Source organism: Salmo salar, chromosome 09 (assembly GCF_965601325.2).
Source record: "Salmo salar chromosome 09, fSalSal1, whole genome shotgun sequence".
Taxonomy (NCBI): Eukaryota; Metazoa; Chordata; class Actinopteri; order Salmoniformes; family Salmonidae; genus Salmo; species Salmo salar.
Window position 1 is genome coordinate 119193564 of NC_138299.1, and position 21338 is coordinate 119214901.

At 46.6% G+C, this 21338-nt stretch overlaps 1 protein-coding gene across 1 annotated transcript in view; it reads left to right on the forward strand.

Moving 5' to 3' along the window:
* The window catches only part of LOC106612485 (uncharacterized), a 60948-nt gene extending 40864 nt beyond the window's left edge, over positions 1 to 20084 (forward strand). Inside the window, exons 5-13 of the mRNA XM_014213664.3 lie at positions 628 to 688; positions 829 to 959; positions 1771 to 1890; positions 2094 to 2207; positions 5178 to 5291; positions 17535 to 17648; positions 17760 to 17983; positions 18069 to 18219; positions 18401 to 20084. Coding sequence (XP_014069139.2) covers positions 628 to 688; positions 829 to 959; positions 1771 to 1890; positions 2094 to 2207; positions 5178 to 5291; positions 17535 to 17648; positions 17760 to 17983; positions 18069 to 18219; positions 18401 to 18840 — 1469 coding nt within the window. The 3' untranslated portion in view covers positions 18841 to 20084. The remainder of the gene's footprint in view (positions 1 to 627; positions 689 to 828; positions 960 to 1770; positions 1891 to 2093; positions 2208 to 5177; positions 5292 to 17534; positions 17649 to 17759; positions 17984 to 18068; positions 18220 to 18400) is intronic.
* Positions 20085 to 21338: the final 1254 nt, after the last annotated feature.

The window sequence follows — 21338 nt, forward strand, 5'->3', positions numbered from 1 at the left end:
TGTGCAGACAGTGGACTGTCTCTGACCTGACAGACGGGGATGTAATGTTGTGTGTGTGTGTGTGTGTGTGTTGTGTTACAGCGGTGTGCAGACAGTGGACTGTCTCTGACCTGACAGACGGGGATGTAATGTTGTGTGTGTGTGTGTGTGTGTGTTGTGTTACAGCGGTGTGCAGACAGTGGACTGTCTCTGACCTGACAGACGGGGATGTAATATTGTGTGTGTGTGTGTGTGTGTGTTGTGTTACAGCAGTGTGCAGACAGTGGACTGTCTCTGACCTGACAGACGGGGATGTAATGTTGTGTGTGTGTGTGTGTGTGTTGTGTTACAGCGGTGTGCAGACAGTGGACTGTCTCTGACCTGACAGACGGGGATGTAATGTTGTGTGTGTGTGTGTGTTGTGTTACAGCGGTGTGCAGACAGTGGACTGTCTCTGACCTGACAGACGGGGATGTAATGTTGTGTGTGTGTGTGTGTGTGTGTGTGTGTGTGTGTGTGTGTGTGTGTGTGTGTGTGTGTGTGTGTGTGTGTGTTGTGTTACAGCGGTGTGCAGACAGTGGACTGTCTCTGACCTGACAGACGGGGATGTAATGTTGTGTGTGTGTGTGTGTGTGTGTTGTGTTACAGCGGTGTGCAGACAGGGCTGTCACCAGATCCATGGATCCTGCACTGTGCCTGGAGAATGCAAGTGAGTCTGCTCCACCCTGCTGTCGAAAAATAACATTTGTTTTCAAAGACTTCCATGTATCTTACCATGTAGCCCCCCCCCCCTCCCCCCACCTCCTCCCCACCTCCCCCTCCCCCTCCCCCCCACCTCTGTGTTTGTAGGTGTCACTATGGCTATGAGGGTGCTCTGTGTGACCAGTGTATGACGTTCCCAGGCTGTGTCTATGGGAGCTGCGTTGAACCCTGGCAGTGTGTGTGTGACGTCAACTGGGGAGGCCTACTGTGTGACAAAGGTGAGGTTTGTGTTTGTGTCCGTGTAGTACTAACTTTGGAATAAAGAAGAGAAGACTATCGATCAGAAGACAGTCAGGTTTTGAGAGTGCCCGTGCATCCGTCTGTTTTTGACTGTGTGTGAGTGAATGAGTGACATTATTGAAACATTGTACAAACATGTTGCCCTCCTGTGCCCCAGTGTGGGAACCTCCGGGAGCCACATGAGGGGCCAGCAGCTGAGCATTGTGAGGTGAAAGGCGATAGCCTTGGGTAAAGTGAATGTGAGCTGGGCTGGGTTGGGTCCTGCTAAGCTAGGTGGGGTACTGAGCCTCTCCCTGTCCCTCCATTCAGGTCGTCTGTGAAGAGGCTCAGTCACAAAGAGAGCTGAACATGGCAGAGAGAGAGATCTTTAGAAAGTAGGGCTTTATTCTGGCTGCCTTCTTCCATGCACAGGGCCCACACCCGGGCCCCAGGCAGGCAGCTCTCCAGTACCACACCACACCGACAAGGGTTATATAAAACTTGATCAGTTTTATGTTATGTATCTAATGAGGACGCCTCAGTGTCAACTGCCGCAGAACGCTTTGTTGTGTGTGTGTGTTCGCACTAATGTAGCAGTGCCGCTCTGCGCTTCTGAGACCAGACGGATCAAGGACACGGGAAAAGATGAAGGGTGGAGATTAATCCTTTTCTTTTGTTCTCCCTCTTCCTCCCACGTTCCCTCTTGTCACTTTTTCAACTGCCCTCCACTCTACCTATTCTCACTCTTTCTTGCTGCCCCCCCACTCCCTCCCCCCTTGCCGTCTCCCCCCGTCTCCCTTTACCTCTCAGATCTGAACTACTGCGGTACCCACCAGCCCTGTAAGAATGGGGGCACCTGTTCCAACACAGAGCCTAACGAGTACCAGTGTGAGTGCCGAGAGGACTTCCGCGGGCGCAACTGTAATATCGGTGAGTTAATTACTGCTGCAGTATTTCTGCATAGAATTCTGGGAATAATATCAGCACGAAGGAACTTCTAGCACATAGGCAGTTAGTGACCAGATTCATGACTGAATTTGCCTTGTTCTGAGTTTGACTTCTCTCTCTCTCTCCCTCTCCCTTCTCTCTCCCTCTCCCATCCCCCTCTCTCCCTCTCCCCTGCCGTTCCTCAGTGGAGCATGCGTGTTTCTCCTCCCCCTGTGTGAACGGGGCCACCTGTGCGGAGGAACCGTCAGGTTTCAGCTGTGTCTGTGCGGACAACTGGACCGGACACACCTGCGCAGACGGTAATTAGCACCAATCAGCACGGCTGAGATTACCCGTGATTGGAGCAGAGCCAGTGCCAAGATTCGAATCAGTGTCCAGGATGAGACTAATTTACTCAGAACACAAGCAACACAGTAATCAGATACAGATAGAAGTCATTACACCACTGGCACAAACACATTAACAACATGGAGTCGCCCATGCCCCCCCCCCACCCCACCCCTCCCCAGTTATTATGCGTGTCAGAGAAAGAGAGAGTGTTCTTACATAAATAGCCCACAAAAAGCAATTGGCGCAGTCACATGCACCCGTTACCCATTCTGTGAGACTCGTCCCAGTCCAGGTCTCTTCAAAACAGGTAGAGCTTGCTAAGCTGTGCAGGTTAACATGGGGTGTGTTTGGGGTATATGAGGGCCCGTGGGGGTGTATTTTCATCTTTGCCGAAGATTCTCGCCAAGCCAATTAGCTAACAGGCTTAAGCGTTTAAGTTAAGATGAGTGCTTGATCTTAAGTTAGAATACCAATCACCCCTGTCTACCTTCCCCCTTCTTCCCACAAGTTCACAGGGGCTCACACAGCTTGGAGAATGTTCCACTTCACCATTAGGGGGGGGGGGCATTGAGGTCACAAGTGTTTAGGTAGATTACAGGGTCAGTCTGGTCCTGCCTCTGATTCTGAGGCCACAGTCAATAGATCTAGTGATCTCACGTGTGTGTGTGTGTTTGTTTGTTTGTTTGTTTGTTTGTTTGTTTGTTTGTGTGTGTGTGTGCGTATGTGTGTGTGCGCGTGTGCATGACGCAGACACAGCGTAAGATAATATGTAATATAATAAGAAAATATTTGCCATTGAGCAGATGCTTTTATCCTAAGTGACTTAGTCATGTGTAACAGCATAGCTTCCGTCTCTCTCCTCGCCCCTACCTGGGCTCGAACCAGGGATCCTCTGCTCACATCGACGACAGCCACCCTCGAAGCATCGTTACCCGTCGCTCCACAAAAGCCGCGGCCCTTGCAGAGCAAGGGGAACAACTACATCAAGGTCTCAGAGCGAGTGACGTCACCGATTGAACCGCTATTAGCGCGCACCGCCGCTAACTAGCTAGCCATCGGTTACACATGCATTCATAAATGTTACATCTGGATCAAAGAGGTATCTGTAGAAACATGCAGGGTTCCACTTTGTCTCTTTTTACCCCCATGTTTGTTTATGGTGTAGATCAGCAGACAGTCAGACAGGTACAGCAGATACACACACTGGAAATAATGACTGTGTCACAGGTGCTCTCCCTTCCTCAGTGAGGACAGAGGGGAACCATAGCCCCAGGTCACCAACTCACTCTTCTCCCTCCCTCCCTCCCTCCCTCCCTCCCTCCCTCCCTCCCTCCCTCCCTCCCTCCCTCCCTCCCTGTCTGTATCACTGCTTATTTTGCTTTAACGTGTGTGGGAAAGTACGAGAGTCTGGCTGTGCTCGAAGAAATAAGTCAATTTAGTCTGTCTGTCTCTTTCACTGATTCGCTCTCTCTCTCTTTTTCAATGGACACCATGTTTACAAAAACATTCTCCCTCTCTACCTCCCTGTCTCCCTCTCTCTCTCGTTTTTTATTCCTCTCTCTCTCTCTCTCTCTCTCTCTCTCTCTCTCTCTCTCTCTCTCAAGCAATTCCTCTCTCTCCCTCTCAACAAAAATTCTCAAGGCAATTACATTGTAGTAATGATGCCAATTAGAATGGTATTACTCATTGAGCGTTTGTTGACAACATGGCAAACAGCTGAACTATCTATCTACTGTTTGTCACTGGGTGGGAGCACGAAGTCACACACACAACACACACACACACACACTCTGGGGGACAGACTGGCGGTTCGGGTTCTAGGGCATGGATGTCGGAACCACAGCACAGATCAGTTCTTCGACGTGATTTATATATTGGACATTAATTAGAGGGTGCTTTGCTTGTCATTGAGTCTCCCCCTGGGCTGCGGTGGCTTTGAATGGGTTATTGTGCAGGGTTGGGGTAAGGGTCAGGATCATGGAAACTGGTATGACTGTAGGGGTTAGGTAAATGGAAAGGGTTATGAGAGAGGTGCTGACAGATGAGAAATGTACGCCACAGTGGCTCTGCATGGGGGGAAAAAATGATGACCGCATTACTGAACAAATATGCCATGTTTAGCCTATGGGTTCACCCTACCTACCTCCTTCACAGCTGGTTGTTTCTACCCGTTCCCTCTCTCTCTCTCGTTCTACCCGTTCCCTCTCTCTCTCTCTCTTTCGTTTTTTGTTTTATTCCCCCATTCTCTCCATATATTTCTCCCTTTTTCTCCGATTTTAATTACTCTCCAGAGAAGTGGAACGATGCGTGGCTGCTTCTCTCTCTCTCTCTCTCTCTCTCCCCCTCTCTCCCCCTATCTCTCTCTCTCTCCCCCTATCTCTCTCTCCCCCTATCTCTCGCTCCCCTATCTCTGGATGGGAAAGCGAGCTTAGGAGATCCGGTGAGGTGTGAACAACGTGCAGAAGAGGATTTTATTTATCAGTGTTTTCTCAGGAACCAGAGCAAGAGAATAGGGGAATGAAAACCCAGCCCACGAGCATCCGCATACCAACGCAACGGTTGGGAACACACGCACGCATCGCTAACGCACATACAACCGCACGCACATTTGCATAGTTACATTTATATCCGAGTCATTTTTCGCAGCTACTCTAATCTAGAACGACTCATTGTGCGGGCGAATAAGAAAGCTGAAACAACCAGATAAAACGAGCAATAATAGGTCAAACATTCCTAGCGGAAGAAGGGTAAGTAAGAATCACGTTGAACACACCAATTGGTTGGTGGATTAATTGGTCGGTTGTTAGGCAGATTCATATCTTCCATCTCTCCTCAGTGATGTTGAAGTGGAAGTCACTGGTTGTTTAATTGTTTGCTGTATAATCAACTTACGTTCTGGATTAATCGGTTCATTCATTCAGTTCTCTCTCTCCTTTTAGCGGTGCGGCAGTGTGACTCAAACCCGTGTGGGCGCGGGGCGACCTGCCAGGAGTCTCCAGAGGGGTTCCGGTGCCTCTGCCCCCCTGGCTGGACTGGCAGAACCTGCCAACTAGGTCAGTGAGATGGACGCTATGGAACACTAGTTGTCTACAAGAGCGACCGCTTCGGTGTAGATACGTAGTGTAGCCACACAAAGCACTTCAAGCTAGAGAATCCAGCCATCAGATCTAACTCAGTATGCGTACAATGTTACACTGTGTCCATTAGACCCAAGTACTCTCATATTGAGAAGAAATTCCCCAAAGCCCTGATGCATATTAGTTCTAATGACAGATGATACTTCAGTAGGGGTTGGGGCACGCACACACACACACACACACACACACACACACACACACACACACAGACAGGCTTGGGGCTCATAAGGTCCGTGGAGACATATTTCAGGATGACAGTCTCCTTATATACCTCTGTGTTGTAGTGATATGTCACACTGACACCTGATAATTCCCTACAGTTCCACTTTATAGCGTGCAGCACATTGCTCACATTCACTCAACACACATACACACACACACACACACACACACACACACACACACACACACACACACACACACACACACACACACACACACACACACACACACATACACACACATACACACACACACACACACACATACACACACACACACATACACACACACACACACACACATACACACACACACACATACACACACACACACACACACACACCACAGCCCAGGCTTTAGCTCCGACCCACAGGACAGGTTCCCAAAAAATCCTGACCCTCAATCTGGGAAAAACAGAGTCAGTACACACACAGAGAATATACTTGACAGAGTTCCCTCTCTGTCTCTGAGTCCTTCCCAGTCTTCACTGTCTGAATCAGTGACAATCTCTCTGCTCTTTCTCACCCCTGGTGGTAAAATCCTTATGGGGCTGACAGCAGCAGGGTTTCTATTACCTGACTGTTTCCTGTCTCCTGATTGATGGTGTCACACCCTCATCCCCCCCGCTATCAGAGACCACCCTGAGGGGTCTCTCTCAGCTCCAACACTCTGGAGGATGGTGGAGGAGGTGACAGAGATACGAGTGCTTCTATAGCCACACTGGAAGTGGTTCAGCTCCCTGGGGTCTCATGTAGGAGATGAGACGTCCATACACACACACACGCAGAGACATACATGTAGAGACACACACACACACACACACACAGATACACACACACACACACATAGATACACACACACATAGATACACACACACACGCAGAGACATACATGTAGAGACACCACGTAGAGACACACACACACACACAGATACACACACACGCAGAGATATACATGTAGAGACACCACGTAGAGACACACACACACACACAGATACACACACACGCAGAGATATACATGTAGAGACACCACGTAGAGACACACACACACACACATAGATACACAGATACACACACACGCAGAGATATACATGTAGAGACACCACGTAGAGACACACACACACACACAGATACACACACACGCAGAGATATACATGTAGAGACACCACGTAGAGACACACACACACACACACAGATACACACACACGCAGAGATATACATGTAGAGACACCACGTAGAGACACACACACACACATAGATACACACACACGCAGAGATATACATGTAGAGACACCACGTAGAGACACACACACACACACACAGATACACACACACGCAGAGATATACATGTAGAGACACACACGTAGAGACACACACACAGATACACACACACGCAGAGACATACATGTAGAGACACAGACGTAGAGACACAAACACAGATATACACACACACGTAGAGACACACACACAGATATACACACACACGTAGAGACACACACACACACAGACGTAGAGACACAAACACAGATATACACACACACATAGAGACACACACGTAGAGACACACACACACACACGTAGAGACACACACGTAGAGACACACACATAGAGACACACACATAGAGACACACACATAGAGACACACACATAGAGACACACACATAGAGACACACACACAGAGACACACACATAGAGACACACACATAGAGACACACACATAGAGACACACACACATAGAGACACATACATAGAGACACACACACACATAGACACACACATAGAGACACACACACATACACACACACACATAGAGACACACACATAGACACACACATAGAGACACACACACATACACACACATAGAGACACACACACATACACACACACACATAGAGACACACACACATAGACACACATAGAGACACACACACATACACACACACACATAGAGACACACACACATAGACACACACATAGAGACACACACACATACACACACATAGAGACACACACACATACACACACACACATAGAGACACACACACATAGACACACACATAGAAACACACACACATAGACACTCACAAAGAGATACACACACATACACACACACACATACACACACACACAGAGACACACACATAGAGACACACACACATAGAGACACACACATAGAGACACACACACATAGAGACACACACATAGAGACACACACACATAGAGACACACACACATAGAGACACACACATACACACACACACATAGAGACACACACATAGAGACACACACATAGACACACACACTTACACACACACACATAGAGACACACACATAGAGACACACACATAGAGACACACACACATAGACACACACATAGAGACACACACACATACACACTGTTACGAACCTCTTTGGCCCAGCGGTCTAGGGGGGATGGATACGAGACCCGTAACATAAATCATGCAAATTATAATCGTGACATGTAACAGTGAGAACCAAAAACCACAGACAACTGAAATCTACCGTCAAACTCAAAAGGTTTATTTTAAACACACGGTAAAGGGGTGTGGGAAAAGGGGCTGAGCTGGACCCAAGCAACGAAACAATAATCCAAAACCACCCCTAAGCTAGACTAGCCTATTTCAACAACAGCTAGCTAACTAACCAAAAATACAGTGGGTGGTCCGCCCAGTTCTAACTATGGTACTTAGACACAGTATTCCTACGGGTAATGTATGCCCATGGGCGACTTGTCTTGGTACCCCCTTTTCCCACCAAACAAACAAACAGTCAAATAACAAAACAATACTCACAGGATTACCGGACAAATGTGACATGTAGTTTGCAAAAACAAAAGAGATCAATACAGAGAGAGAGAGACACGGGGAGATAGAGATTGGACACAAGAGCGAATGAGCACAAAGATTGATCACAGAGTGAGAATGAGCTCGCGAGATAAAAATGAGCTCCGGGAGAAAACAACTGACTGGGTTTTTAAACCAAGGGAAAGGGACTGTGATTGGTTGAGGGAGAAGGAACAGGTGTCTTCTGATTGGGGACTGATGATTGTCACCTGTGATGGGGAGAAGGAGAGAAAAGAAACACACAGGATACACACTTGTATCCGTAACACTCCCACCCTTAAAAGAGCAACCCCCAGGGGGGATTGCGACTAAAAGTATGTACACAGTTTATACAAAAGTATCTACAATGAATACTCACAAAATCAAAGTCAATCTTCCGAAACATACAAAAATTATTACACACGAGACAAAGCATCTGCTAACATATTTTCAGAACCCTTTTTGTGGCAAATCTCCAAATTATAATTTTGTACAATAAGAGCCCAACGCATAAGGCGCTGGTTCTGGTTGTACATACGGTGGAGAAACACTAAGGGGTTATGGTCCGTATATACAGTCACAGGTAGGGCACTAGACCCTATGTACACCTCAAAATATTGCAGAGCTAACAACAACGCTAGAGCTTCTTGCTCGATGGTGGCATAGTTTGTCTGACATTTGTTAAATTTTCTGGAGAAATAACACACCGGATGATCCAGTCCACTCTTGTCCTGCTGAAGTAGAACAGCACCAGCACCTCTGGCACTAGCATCTACCTCAAGTTTAAATGGTTTTTCAAAATACGGAGCTGCAAGTACAGGGGTATTACATAATAGTGCTTTAGCAGTTTCAAAAGCTACCTTACAGTCCGGGGACCACACAAACGATCTTGCCGGACTGAGCAAATCGGTCAATGGAGCAACTACCGCAGAGAAGTTTTTACAGAAGCTACGGTAGTAGCCAACCATCCCCAAAAAGCGGCGTAGCTCTCGTCTGGTGGTAGGCGCAGGGAATGCAGTGATAGCCAAGACCTTAGCATCAACAGGGCGCACCTGTCCATGGCCTACCTCTTTGCCGAGATAGGTAACAGTGGCCTTCCCAAACTCGCACTTTGCCAAGTTCAGGGTTAAAGAAGCAGCGGCCAAACGTTCACATACTACCCTTAGAGAGTTAACATGATCTGTCCACTCAGATGAATAAATCACTAGATCATCTAGATATGCACTACAATTAGGAACGCCAGCTAATACGGTGTTAACCAGTCGTTGAAAAGTGGCTGGTGCATTTCGCATCCCAAAAGCCATGACAGAGTATTGTAGGAAGTTGTCTGGGGTAACAAAGGCAGAAATCTCAGAAGCACGTGAGGTTAACGGAACCTGCCAGTAACCTTTTAAGAGGTCCAACTTAGTTACATAAGTAGCAGCACCAACAGTGTCAATACAGTCGTCCAGTCTGGGTAACGGGAAAGAATCTGGCAATGTGACAGAATTTACCTTTCGATAATCCGTACATAACCTGGACGTACCATCAGGTTTAGGAACCAGAATGCAAGGAGAACTCCAAGGGCTTGAACTTGGCGTGGCCAGGTCATTTTCCAACAAATATTTCACTTCATCCCTCATTATCTTCCTCTTAGAAGCATTGACACGATATGGGTGTTGCTTGATAGGGGCAGCATTTCCAACATTAATGTCATGTTCCAACACATTTGTGCGAGTAGGAACGTCATTAAAGAGACATGGAAAACTGTGGAGTAGCCTCACAATATCGTCGGCCTGTCCTTCCGTTAAGTGAACCAGACCTGACTGGAGAGACATCAGCATTTCTGAGTTGGGCAATCTAACACACTGCTGCTGAGTATTGCGCAACTCCAATCCATCTCCATCAACATCATCAATATGACAGTCCACTATCATAGCCGTAGAAGCAGCAGAAATAGCAGTAACTTCCGCTGTGGTTGAACCATCTACCTGGGTGATGGGTCGGGTTTGGTATGCTTTCAACATGTTAATGTGGCACACACGAGATTGCCGTTTTCTATCAGGAGTTTGAAGCACATAATCAGTTTCACTTAACTTCTTTTCAATCAAATAAGGACCAGAGAAACGAGCTGACAGTGAAGATCCTGGAACAGGCAATAACACCAGCACTTGGTCACCTGGCTGTAGTGGACGAGAAACAGCCTGTTTATCATAGTGTCTTTTCATACTTGTTTGTGAGGAAGACAGAGCTTCCTTAGCGAGAGCACAGGCTTGGTGTAGGCGCTCACGAAAGCGACTAACGTAGTCCAACACATTCTCTTCTTCCGTACACAACTCTTGGGACAAAAACTGTTCTTTAAGGACTTTCATTGGTCCTCTCACTGTGTGACCAAACACTAGTTCAGCTGGGCTGAACCCTAGGGACTCCTGTACAGTTTCACGAGCAGCAAACAAAACTAGAGGAACTCCCTCATCCCAATCTTTCTCAGATTCCAAACAATATTTACGTAGCATAGACTTCAGTGTCTGATGCCATCGTTCAAGCGCACCCTGAGACTCTGGGTGATATGCGCTTGATACACGGTGCGCAACTGACAAGGATTTTAACACCTGCTTGAAGAGCTTTGACAGGAAATTTGTACCTTGATCAGTTTGTACCACCTTAGGTAACCCGAATGTCGTGAAGAACTTAATTAAGGCTTTACTCACCACTGGAGCTGTAATCCTTCTCAGAGGAATGGCTTCGGGGTATCTTGTTGCCATACACATTATCGTTAACAGAAACTGGTTACCCGATTTTGTCTTCGGTAACGGTCCAACACAATCAACCACCACATGTTCAAATGGTTCACCTATGACAGGTATAGGACAAAGAGGAGCAGGAGGAATAACCTGATTTGGTTTTCCTGTAACCTGACATGTGTGACATGTCCGACAGAACTGAGCCACATCTTGTTTTAAACCTGGCCAAAAGAAATGTCGAAGGATCCGATCATAAGTCTTCGTGATCCCTAAGTGTCCAGACCACTGGTGATCATGAGCAAGGGATAACACATTGTGTCGAAAGGCTGTAGGAATCACTATTTGGTAAACAGCATTCCAATCTCCCTCCGCGCCACCATGGGATGTCCATTTACGCATGAGGAGATTACCATCAAGAAAGTAAGCCACATTCTTCTTCTTTACCTCTTCCAATGAGACAACACTAGAAAAACATTTAGCAAGCTTGTTGTCAACCTTCTGGTTAGCAATCAGCTGCTCACGAGTGACTGGTAACTGTATTGCCTCAGCAATAAGTTCAACATACTTCGATTCTTCCCTTGTCTGTTTGTCAGAGGTGATCAGCTTCGCAGAGGTAGTACACAACCCATCCTCTTGATCATCTTCTTTGAACAGAACAGTGTTCGACAAATCTATCACGTCACCCACTTGTCTTGCCTGAGCACGAGTGACAGCACAAGCGGGGAACACATGGGGATAACTCTGTGCCAACTCATTGGAGAGAGAGTGGTCACTTTTATCCAACACTTCCAATACGGGTACTACCTTTCCTCCAGCAATATCGTTACCCATTATAAAGGTCACACCTTTTACTGGCAACATAGGACGTACCCCCACTCTGAATATTCCACTGATCAACTCAGAGTGTACATTCACAAAGTGCAATGGCACTGGGACAAAACCCATTTCAATACCCTGAACTAACACACTGGAACCACAGTATGTATTGTCGGATAAGGGCAACACATCAGACAATATAAATGACTGTGCCGCACCAGTATCTCTAAGGATTTTAACAGGACGCTGAGATGCTTCGTCATTCGCTATGGACACAAACCCCTCGAAAATGAACGGTTCGTAACTGCGGTCGGGTACTGAGACTTTCAAACTACATTTACCCTGAGGCACTGGTTTCGTTTCAGACCTCACAACAGTACGAATTAGCCCAACACCTGTCGGCGGCTTTGCACGAATAGGCATCCCTTGTTTGCGTTTTAGTAGGAAGCAATCATTAATCATATGTCCCACTTTATGACAATAGAAACAGGGACGCTCATTTTTCTGGCGTGCTTGATATACTGCGGGCCGACCAGGACTAAAAGTAGGCAACTCAGTAGCTCTACTCTCAGTATGAGCCGAAAACACACTCTTGTGCGTCAACACAAACTCGTCTGCCAACACAGACGCTTCTGACAGGGAGGATACTTTCTGTTCATTTAGGTATACTACAATGCGTTCGGGTAAACAATTTTTAAACTCTTCCAACAAAATTAACTCCCGGAGAGAGTTGAAATCAGTTACCTTACTAGCAGCATGCCATTTATCAAACAGATTTCCCTTGTCTCTAGCAAACTCCACATAAGTCTTATTAGAAGACTTTCTATGAGACCTAAATCTCTGTCGGTATGCCTCAGGCACAAGCTCATAAGCGCGAAGAACGGTAGCTTTGACCACTTCATAGTTCAAACTATCTTCCAGAGGTAGCGCTGATAAAACCTCTTGGGCTTTACCAGTTAATTTACATTGTAGCAATAAACACCATACTTCTTCAGGCCATTTCAAGGCTACAGCTATACGTTCAAACACACAAAAATAGGAGTCAACCTCTGACTCTCTAAACAAAGGTACTAAGGCAATCTGCCTACTAATGTCAAACGTGTTGGAAGCTACAGCTGGTGAGGACGACTCACTAACAGGCACAGTAGGAACGAAGGCTAGCCTCGCTGTCTCTGCTTCCAGTTCCATTTGGCGCATTTTGAAATCCATCTGCCGCTGTTCTCTTTCTTTTTCAGCCTCTATTTTACAGATTTCCAACTGCCGCTGTTCTCTTTCTTTTTCTGCCTCAAGTTTACACATTTCTAACTGGAGATTTTCTCGCCTAATTTGGGCTCTCTCTTCTGCCTCCAGTTGAAACTGTATAGAACGGACATCCCTTCTGGCATCACCAGTTGACAGTGGGGAGAGTGGATCAAAACGGGGCAATGTAGCTGGAGCTTTAGCCTCGCCTTCGGTCTCAGACACCGACGGGCTTACAGGAGCAGCAACATCCCCTACAGGGGTAGTAGGCTCAGGCAGCGGTAACACAAGCACCTGCTCTTTCAACAATACATTTAACACTAGTTTCTTAACCTCCGCCTTAACTAAATTGTGAGAAATAGACAATGAATAATGTTCTGCCAAGGTCATTAAATCAATTTTACGACATTTATTAAACACCTCCCACAAAGGGTTATCCAAAAAGGATTTCAACTCAAAAGTAGCCATCTTGAACTACTACCAAACACAAAAGCCAACAAATAGCAAACACTAATGCTTATGACGCTCAACACTGACTAACCACACAATAACAATCTGCATGAGCGGTATGGGCGTCAGTAATGACAGATCCCGGATGAGCCCCCACTTATGTTACGAACCTCTTTGGCCCAGCGGTCTAGGGGGGATGGATACGAGACCCGTAACATAAATCATGCAAATTATAATCGTGACATGTAACAGTGAGAACCAAAAACCACAGACAACTGAAATCTACCGTCAAACTCAAAAGGTTTATTTTAAACACACGGTAAAGGGGTGTGGGAAAAGGGGCTGAGCTGGACCCAAGCAACGAAACAATAATCCAAAACCACCCCTAAGCTAGACTAGCCTATTTCAACAACAGCTAGCTAACTAACCAAAAATACAGTGGGTGGTCCGCCCAGTTCTAACTATGGTACTTAGACACAGTATTCCTACGGGTAATGTATGCCCATGGGCGACTTGTCTTGGTACCCCCTTTTCCCACCAAACAAACAAACAGTCAAATAACAAAACAATACTCACAGGATTACCGGACAAATGTGACATGTAGTTTGCAAAAACAAAAGAGATCAATACAGAGAGAGAGAGACACGGGGAGATAGAGATTGGACACAAGAGCGAATGAGCACAAAGATTGATCACAGAGTGAGAATGAGCTCGCGAGATAAAAATGAGCTCCGGGAGAAAACAACTGACTGGGTTTTTAAACCAAGGGAAAGGGACTGTGATTGGTTGAGGGAGAAGGAACAGGTGTCTTCTGATTGGGGACTGATGATTGTCACCTGTGATGGGGAGAAGGAGAGAAAAGAAACACACAGGATACACACTTGTATCCGTAACACACACACACACATAGAGACACACACATAGACACACACATAGAGACACACACACATACACACACATAGAGACACACACACATACACACACACACATAGAGACACACACACATAGACACACACATAGAGACACACACATAGAGACACACACACATAGACACACACATAGAGACACACACACATACACACACACACATAGAGACACACACATAGACACACACATAGAGACACACACACATACACACACATAGAGACACACACACATACACACACACACATAGAGACACACACACATAGACACACACATAGAGACACACACACATACACACACATAGAGACACACACACATACACACACACACATAGAGACACACACACATAGACACACACATAGAAACACACACACATAGACACTCACAAAGAGATACACACACATACACACACACACATAGAGACACACACAGAGACACACACATAGAGACACACACACATAGAGACACACACATAGAGACACACACACATAGAGACACACACATAGAGACACACACACATAGAGACACACACATAGAGACACACACACATAGAGACACACACATACACACACACATAGAGACACACACATAGAGACACACACATAGACACACACACTTACACACACACACACATAGAGACACACACATAGAGACACACACATAGAGACACACACATAGAGACACACACACATAGAGACACACACATAGAGACACACATAGACACACACATAGAGACACACACACATAGAGACACACACGTAGAGACACACACACACACACAGATACACACACACGCAGAGATATACATGTAGAGACACCACGTAGAGACACACACACACACATAGATACACAGATACACACACACGCAGAGATATACATGTAGAGACACCACGTAGAGACACACACACACACACAGATACACACACACGCAGAGATATACATGTAGAGACACACACGTAGAGACACACACACAGATACACACACACGCAGAGACATACATGTAGAGACACACACGTAGAGACACACACACAGATACACACACACGCAGAGACATACATGTAGAGACACAGACGTAGAGACACAAACACAGATATACACACACACGTAGAGACACACACACAGATATACACACACACGTAGAGACACACACACACACAGACGTAGAGACACAAACACAGATATACACACACACATAGAGACACACACGTAGAGACACACACACACACACGTAGAGACACACACGTAGAGACACACACATAGAGACACACACATAGAGACACACACATAGAGACACACACATAGAGACACACACACAGAGACACACACATAGAGACACACACATAGAGACACACACATAGAGACACACACACATAGAGACACACACACATAGAGACACATACATAGAGACACACACACACATAGACACACACATAGAGACACACACACATACACACACACACATAGAGACACACACATAGACACACACATAGAGACACACACACATACACACACATAGAGACACACACACATACACACACACACATAGAGACACACACACATAGACACACATAGAGACACACACACATACACACACACACATAGAGACACACACACATAGACACACACATAGAGACACACACACATACACACACATAGAGACACACACACATACACACACACACATAGAGACACACACACATAGACACACACATAGAAACACACACACATAGAGACACACACACATAGAGACACACACATAGAGACACACACATAGAGACACACACATAGAGACACATACATAGAGACACACACACATAGACACACACATAGAGACACACACACATACACACACACACATAGAGACACACACATAGACACACACATAGAGACACACACACATACACACACATAGAGACACACACACATACACACACACACATAGAGACACACACACATAGACACACACATAGAGACACACACACATACACACACATAGAGACACACACACATACACACACACACATAGAGACACACACACATAGACACACACATAGAAACACACACACATAGACACTCACAAAGAGATACACACACATACACACACACACATAGAGACACACACAGAGACACACACATAGAGACACACACACATAGAGACACACACATAGAGACACACACACATAGAGACACACACATAGAGACACACACACATAGAGACACACACATAGAGACACACACACATAGAGACACACACATACACACACACATAGAGACACACACATAGAGACACACACATAGACACACACACTTACACACACACACACACATAGAGACACACACATAGAGACACACACATAGAGACACACACATAGAGACACACACACATAGAGACACACACATAGAGACACACATAGACACACACATAGAGACACACACACATAGAGACACACACATAGAGACACACATAGACACACACAGAGACACACACACATAGAGACACACACATAGAGACACACACATAGAGACACACATAGACACACACACGTAGAAACAAACGTAGAGACACACACATAGAGACACACACACATAGACACACACACATAGAGACACACACGTAGAGACACACACACACACACGTAGAGACACAATCACACAGATACACGTGTAGACACACATACTCACGCGCACACACACACAGCCTTCGGCTTAACTGAACTGAATTGGGTTAACATTTTAGTTTCCACAGTCTTTGTCATTGTTGTCTAGTGTGTTTGTTATTTCTCTTTTTAAGAGGTTTATTGCTCTCTGTATGTCTGAGTTGTGCCAGGCTCCTACAAAAGCACTGCTGCTGTAAATTAGCGCCAGCTAAAAGATTGTCCTGAGACCCCACCAGTGATTTTTATTGATGTGTTCTCTCGCTCTACTTCCCATCTCTCTCCACAGACACCAACGAGTGTGACATGGGTGTGTGTGTCCATGCCCGCTCCTGCCGTAATCTGATTGGTGGATACCTGTGCGATTGCCTGCCAGGCTGGGCGGGGCCTAACTGTGACATCAGTGAGTATGAGGTCGAGGATGGAGCAAGATGGTCCTGTGTGTGCGTGTGCATGTGCGTGTGTGCGAGTGTGCGTGTGCGTGTACCGATCTGTATTTATCTCTGTTCTGTAGGGAACAGCAGCTGCCAGGGGTTGTGTCTAAACGGAGGTCGCTGTGAGGACTCTGTGTCAGGCTCACGCTGCTTGTGTGTACCTGGTTTCTCTGGGAAGCACTGCCAGACTGGCCCCAGTCCCTGTGATAGCACCCCCTGTCAGCACGGAGGCCAGTGTGTGGACAAGGAGGGCAGGGCGGAGCTGTGTAGCTGTCCCATGGGCTACTCAGGGACCTACTGCGAGGTCAGACTCCATTCTCAGATTCATCATCTTCCTATTGGTTTTCTGAATCCTCCTCACATATTTTGATCTTGTTAATATTTTCCAGATGGTGGTGGATCTGTGCAATCCCAACCCATGCCAGCAGGGGGTGCCCTGTCAGAGTGCCGACGGGGGGTACACGTGTGCCTGCCCCGAGGGTTACTATGGTAATGAGTGCACGAGCCTTAAGGACCCTTGTCATGGCCAACACTGTCCAGGTGAGTCGTAGTGGGACTACGGAGATTATTATTTTTCTTCTTCACATTATGTGTGTGTACAGGTGTGTTTGTTAACTAACTAACACGCCCTCCCTCTCTCTCTCTCTCTCTCTCTCTCTCTCTCTCTCTCTCTCTCTCTCTCTCTCTCTCTCTCTCTCTCTCTCTCTCTGTCTCTCACTAGGTGCCATGTCAGACCCGGCTCGTGGAGGGGTCAATCGCTACATGGTGTTGGTGGGTGTGTCAGCGTTAGTAATGGCGTGTGGCTGCGCAGCCTGCGCCCTCCTCCTCTCCCGTCTCCACCGACGACGGAAAAAGACGCAGGGCGGGCCCCAGGAGGAGGGCATCAACAACCAGAGGGAGTTCGTCACCCTCGTCCGAAACCTGGACCGCCCCGCGCCCCTCCTGCCACCTCTCACCCCCAACACCACTGCCCACACCCCTGTCCCTGTACCGCGCTTCTGCGAAGAGATCGAGCTCACTCTGCCCCCCTCCCCGGCCCCCTCACACCCCTCCCCTGCACTCAAACCATCAAACCACGCCCCCAAACAGGACATCTCCAACCGTGAGAGGGAGAAGCTCAACCGCTTCCACTACTCAGACAAACAGGAACTGGAGGTGTGACCTTTGGACCTTTCAACTGTCTAGAGGCTTTTATTTTTTTGTGCCCGCTTCTCTCTGACCGGGCCCTGGCCCTGGACCCCGACGCCGTGCCATGTTGCACAGGTTCCTGTGGTGATGACCTCACCCTGACCCATCCCTTTGTGAGTTGACTCCTCATCTTTTGTGAGCTGATATTGTCATCTGCTAAATGGCATATATTATTGTTGTAGAATGCTGGGCCTACGAGGTAGCTAAGCAGATCTATTTTGGGGCCCGACCTTGCCAACATCAAGAAACAGCATGGCGGGGAACTTTTTACATCATACCCTTCCGAACTGCTGACCCCGGAGCTAATCTTATGAGGGTTGGCCTTTGAGTTAGAGTCTGGCCTGTGTCTGAGTGTCTCTGTGTTGTATGGGGACTCATGTAGACGGGAACAACTGTGAGGAGCCCTGTGAGCCATTCCCCAGGTTTTAATGTCCCTCTGTAGGCACCCCACTGCCCTGGCTGCCCTGGAAGGCCTGGATAGCCTGTCACCGACATCTGGAACTGGAACTCTACAGGAACTGCAGCCCTGCGCTGTTGCCTTGTGGGCTGGGCAGCAACCGACAGGGGATGGAGGGAAGGGCAAAGTGGTTTTAATTCCAATTAGTCCATTTCCACATTAATTATTGAAGGATAAACTGTGGTATAATTATTGTGTGTGTGTGTCTGTGTGTCTGCGTGTGTCTGTGTGAGGTGTGTGTTGGTCTCTGTGTGTCTCTGTGTGTTGGTCTCTGTGTGTCTCTGACACACGCAGACAGCGCGTGTGTCAGTCTGAGGTGTGTGTGCGTGTGATAAGCATTACAGAGCGTCATGCCTGTTGCCAGGAGAAAGAGAGAAAATGACTGAAGGAGCAAAAGAGAAAAAAAGAATCAATAAACGCAACCTTTAGATAAAAAAGAGGGAAAGGTTAGACAAGAGCGTAGAGCCTGACCCCAATCCATTTCAACCATGAGAGAACTGAGTTCAAACATTACACTGTTGCCTGTGCGGTCTCTGTAACACACTGCGGTTGTCAAAGATGTAAGATGTTTTTTATACCTGTGTGTAAAATAGCTCTGTTGTATATATGTTGTACATATTGATATTGTTTTTTTGTACTGTGGTTTGTCTCTGAATGTCGCTGTTTTACTTTGCTCTATTTGTCCTCTCTCTCCTTCCATTCGTCTGGGGCTGCCAGCAGATGTGGATTGTAATTAAAGTGCATTTACTTCCCAAATCCATGTTTGTGTCGCAGAGTTATTTGTATGTCTCAGATCCAACACAATGAATGGATAGCTTTCAACAATCCTGTCGCTGTAGATAAGTGAGTTCATCAAGGGAGGTAGAAAGGAAAGACATTTTCAAAGTGTTTGAATGGGTCATGCAGTTCTATGGCTAGTAGCGCCATTCTATTCCACCAGTACTGGGAGTCCAGAGAGGATATTCCATCATGAAGAGCATGGTTCTAAGCCACCATACCGTGTCACGAGTTCACACAACACACAAACACCTGACCGGCTTTGATTTAATTGCCTGTGAGGGACTTTGTTAGTGTGTAAGTCCCTGTATGTTTATGTTAGAGAGCAAGAGATACTGTAAGTGGGTCCACAATACAGTAAGAATTAATATGTGATTTATATGTGTGTATGTTGTGAGAAAGAGAAAGTGAGTGAGAGGTCAGAGCAGTTACTGAGCAGGCTTTTGACTATGACGAATGTGACCTTTGCCCTTCTCAGACAGGCTATAGGGTGGAAATGACCATGGGCTTCCCGTCCCCACCCTGGCCACAAGGAAATGTAGGAAATAGAGTTTCTACCACGCACGCACGCACACACACACAAAATCACTGCATTGTAAAGACCTCTTCACACCTGCTGTGCAGCTCAGGATGACTCCATAACCCACCCATCATCAACCAAGCAAAGGTCAAAGTTCCTCATTGTACAAAGTTTCAAGTTCCTCGTTCCTCATCAATCATCCATTGATTTTGCTACCATACTAATGCAGGGTATATATCACACATTCCATTTATGGTGATGTATCCTATTGTGTGTACTGGTACTCGAGTGTGAGTTTGTCCACTTGGCGTCTCATTGGTGCCTGTATGTCCGCCCCAGCAGCTTTGAATCCATGAACTGGGGGTCAAGGTTAAAATCACAGAGGGTGGTTTTAATGTTTCTGCTAGTTCCTCTAGGTCTATTTTGAGGAGCCAGAGACCACTAGCTGTTGGAAACCAGCAGTTTCCATTCTGGCCTCCCAATATTCTTGTCAGAAATTCGCTTTGGGGGTGGTTGAAAGTAGTGATAAAATGATAACGTTTCCTACGGGTTTCCTTGTGGTTCTATTTCAATTCATGTTCTACTCTTTTTGGCCATTTTCTGGTGTTTTGTGGTGGGAAACGGTGAGGTTCGAGAATAATATGTCAACGCTGTAACTGATAGATGTTAGGCTTGAAATGTTTGAACAATTATTTCTTTTTTTGTGAAGCTTGCATT